Raw genomic sequence first — 2,505 nt, forward strand, 5'->3', positions numbered from 1 at the left:
CTAACCTTTTTCAAACCTGTTCCCGAGTCATGTTTTTCTCAGGACCAAACCAGTGTGCAACTCTATTGTCTGGGCCTAGAAAAGAGTCTGACTGGATTTATATGACAATGGAATTCAATCTAAAGGGAGCATGAGGTTGACATGTGCTTAGTGTCATGGGGGCAGATATATAGAACAGTTTGTGCTGACATGATAACTCACCTGATTTTACTAACAATGCTCTGTCCTTTTTTTCGGACACATAAAAGGCTCTGGGACGAGGACAGGCCTGTCCTGTTGACCTACACAGTCATGATGGGTAAGGTAAGCAGAACATATCATTGACCTAAAAAAAAAACATTACAAGACTGCCTTTCAAGTCTATCGCAATTCAAGTTCAGGTTTAGTCATAAGGGTTTTGTGTGAAATCATAATTGTTGTACGATCCCAGGAAAATTGTTGCCTGGTTCCAGATATGATTGTGCTGAATACCCAACTCCTGTAGCAGTTGTTTGGCATGGCATTGACAATGACCATGGCAATAGGTCAGCACATACAGATCTGGGACCAGGCTAGGAAAATAGTACTTGAGGGGTTCTCCTATCCTTTGTGCCACTCTCAAAAATACTTGCAATGTCAATTTCATGTGTACATCCACATAAAGAGGTGTTTTTCACCCAGAAAGAAGGTTCTAAGCTAGTTTGATGTAGAGATGTGTTTGTGCTTGTATTCCCATTACTTTAGAGGCTTTCATTCAAATCTAGAGATGTGCTTCTGCCTGTATTCCCATTAACTTTAGAGGCTCTCTGTTCAGATCATCTTCTACGAGGGCAGGAACTTTGAGGGACGCCACTATGAGTGCAGTGGGGACTGCGCTGACATGCACTCCCACTTCTCCCGGTGTAACTCCATCCGGGTGGACAGTGGGTGCTGGGTGGCCTATGAGAAGTCTAACTATTCTGGGTACCAGTATATGCTGACAAGGGGGAAGTACCCCGACCACCACCGCTGGTCCGGCTTCAACGACTGCATCCGCTCCTGTCGCGTCATCCCTGCTGTGAGAACAACTTCACCTTGACTGACATGACACGACATAGCACAAGCAAATGCTCTTGCATCTGTTATACCTTCATAAACAGTTATGACAGCTGACACAAGTTAGACATGGGTGCATAGGCAATTGACTTGACAAAAAACTTGTATTTATGAGAGGTGTTGACATGTTGAATGCACCGAGCTGTCTGTTTTGAACTCGAACACCCATGCGTACCCCACAAGACATACCACCAGAGGTCTCTTCACAGTCCCCAAGTCCAGAACAGACTATGGGAGGCGCACAGTACTACATAGAGCCATGACTACATGAAGATTTAAAAAACAGATAAAAATACACCTTATGGAACAGCGGGGACTGTGAAGCAACACAAAAAAATAGACACATGCATACAAACATACGATAACATATGTACTATACACACATGTACACATGGATTCTGTGTTATACATATGTGGTAGTAGAGTAAAGGCCTGAGGGCACACAATTAATATATTGGGAAATCTTTTATGAACGTATTGTAATGTTTTCCAAATTGCCTTAATTTTGCTGGACCCCAGGAAGAGTAGCTGCTGCCTTGGCATGGGGATGGGGATCCATAATAAATACAAATACAAACTATTATTTAGGAATGTTTGTACGAGGTATGCCTTGCCAATTGAAATTGACCAAAACAACGATTTTGTTTGAATCAATACAGGCTTAAATGTAACTGTCAGATTGTTGTCAGATTCAGATTCAAGATTCCTATAAATGTACATCAGCTGTCATGACTGATTAGAACACCTTACATAATTGTTATGACAATATTGTGTGTACCTAGGGAGCCTTCATACTGAGTGTTCAGACCTAAAAGTCTGATATAGAAAACCATTATTTCAGTTCGGTAAAGTGAATCCATTTTCTCCTCGCGCAGTATAACGGAAACTACAGGATGAAGATCTTTGAGAGATCAGACTTCGGGGGCAAGATGATGGAGCTGAGCGACGACTGTCCCAACCTGCAGGACCGCTTCCACCTGAGAGACATCTCATCCTGCAATGTCATGGAGGGCTACTGGATCCTCCACGAGCACCCCAACTACAGGGGTCGTCAGTACTTCCTACGCCCTGGCGAGTACAACAAGCACAGCGACTGGGGCAGCATGAGCTCCACCAGTGGCTCAGTGCGTCGCGTCATAGAGCTGAAGCAAACCAACCAATAAAGCAGAGTCTCTAGATCTCTCTCCAGCCAGGCTAGATCTCTCTAAAAGCCTGTATAATTCTGTACAGGGGTTGACTAAATGAGCCAATCTCAACATATGGTTGGTGTCAGGGAATAGGGAGATTGTCCTTTAAGAATTAGTATCACTGGATGATAATATGACTGGGCAGAAGTAAGAAAGCAGTGTCTTGGAATCCTGGTGTAGTTGTACAAAGAGCATTTAGAAGGCTTTCAACAAAACATCAAATGATGGAATTTCTTGTGGAAGA

General features: G+C 43.3%; 1 protein-coding gene across 1 annotated transcript; it reads left to right on the plus strand.

Annotated features, from left to right (window-relative positions):
* The first annotated feature begins 294 nt into the window (after window positions 1-294).
* Window positions 295-2,237, plus strand: LOC120017359 (gamma-crystallin S-1-like). Its single transcript, XM_038960109.1, has 3 exons — window positions 295-303; window positions 794-1,036; window positions 1,950-2,237. The coding sequence occupies exons 1-3, from the start codon at window positions 295-297 to the stop codon at window positions 2,235-2,237; spliced, it is 540 nt and encodes a 179-aa protein (XP_038816037.1).
* Window positions 2,238-2,505: the final 268 nt, after the last annotated feature.

This window comes from Salvelinus namaycush, chromosome 22 (assembly GCF_016432855.1).
Source record: "Salvelinus namaycush isolate Seneca chromosome 22, SaNama_1.0, whole genome shotgun sequence".
In the NCBI taxonomy this organism is placed as follows: Eukaryota; Metazoa; Chordata; class Actinopteri; order Salmoniformes; family Salmonidae; genus Salvelinus; species Salvelinus namaycush.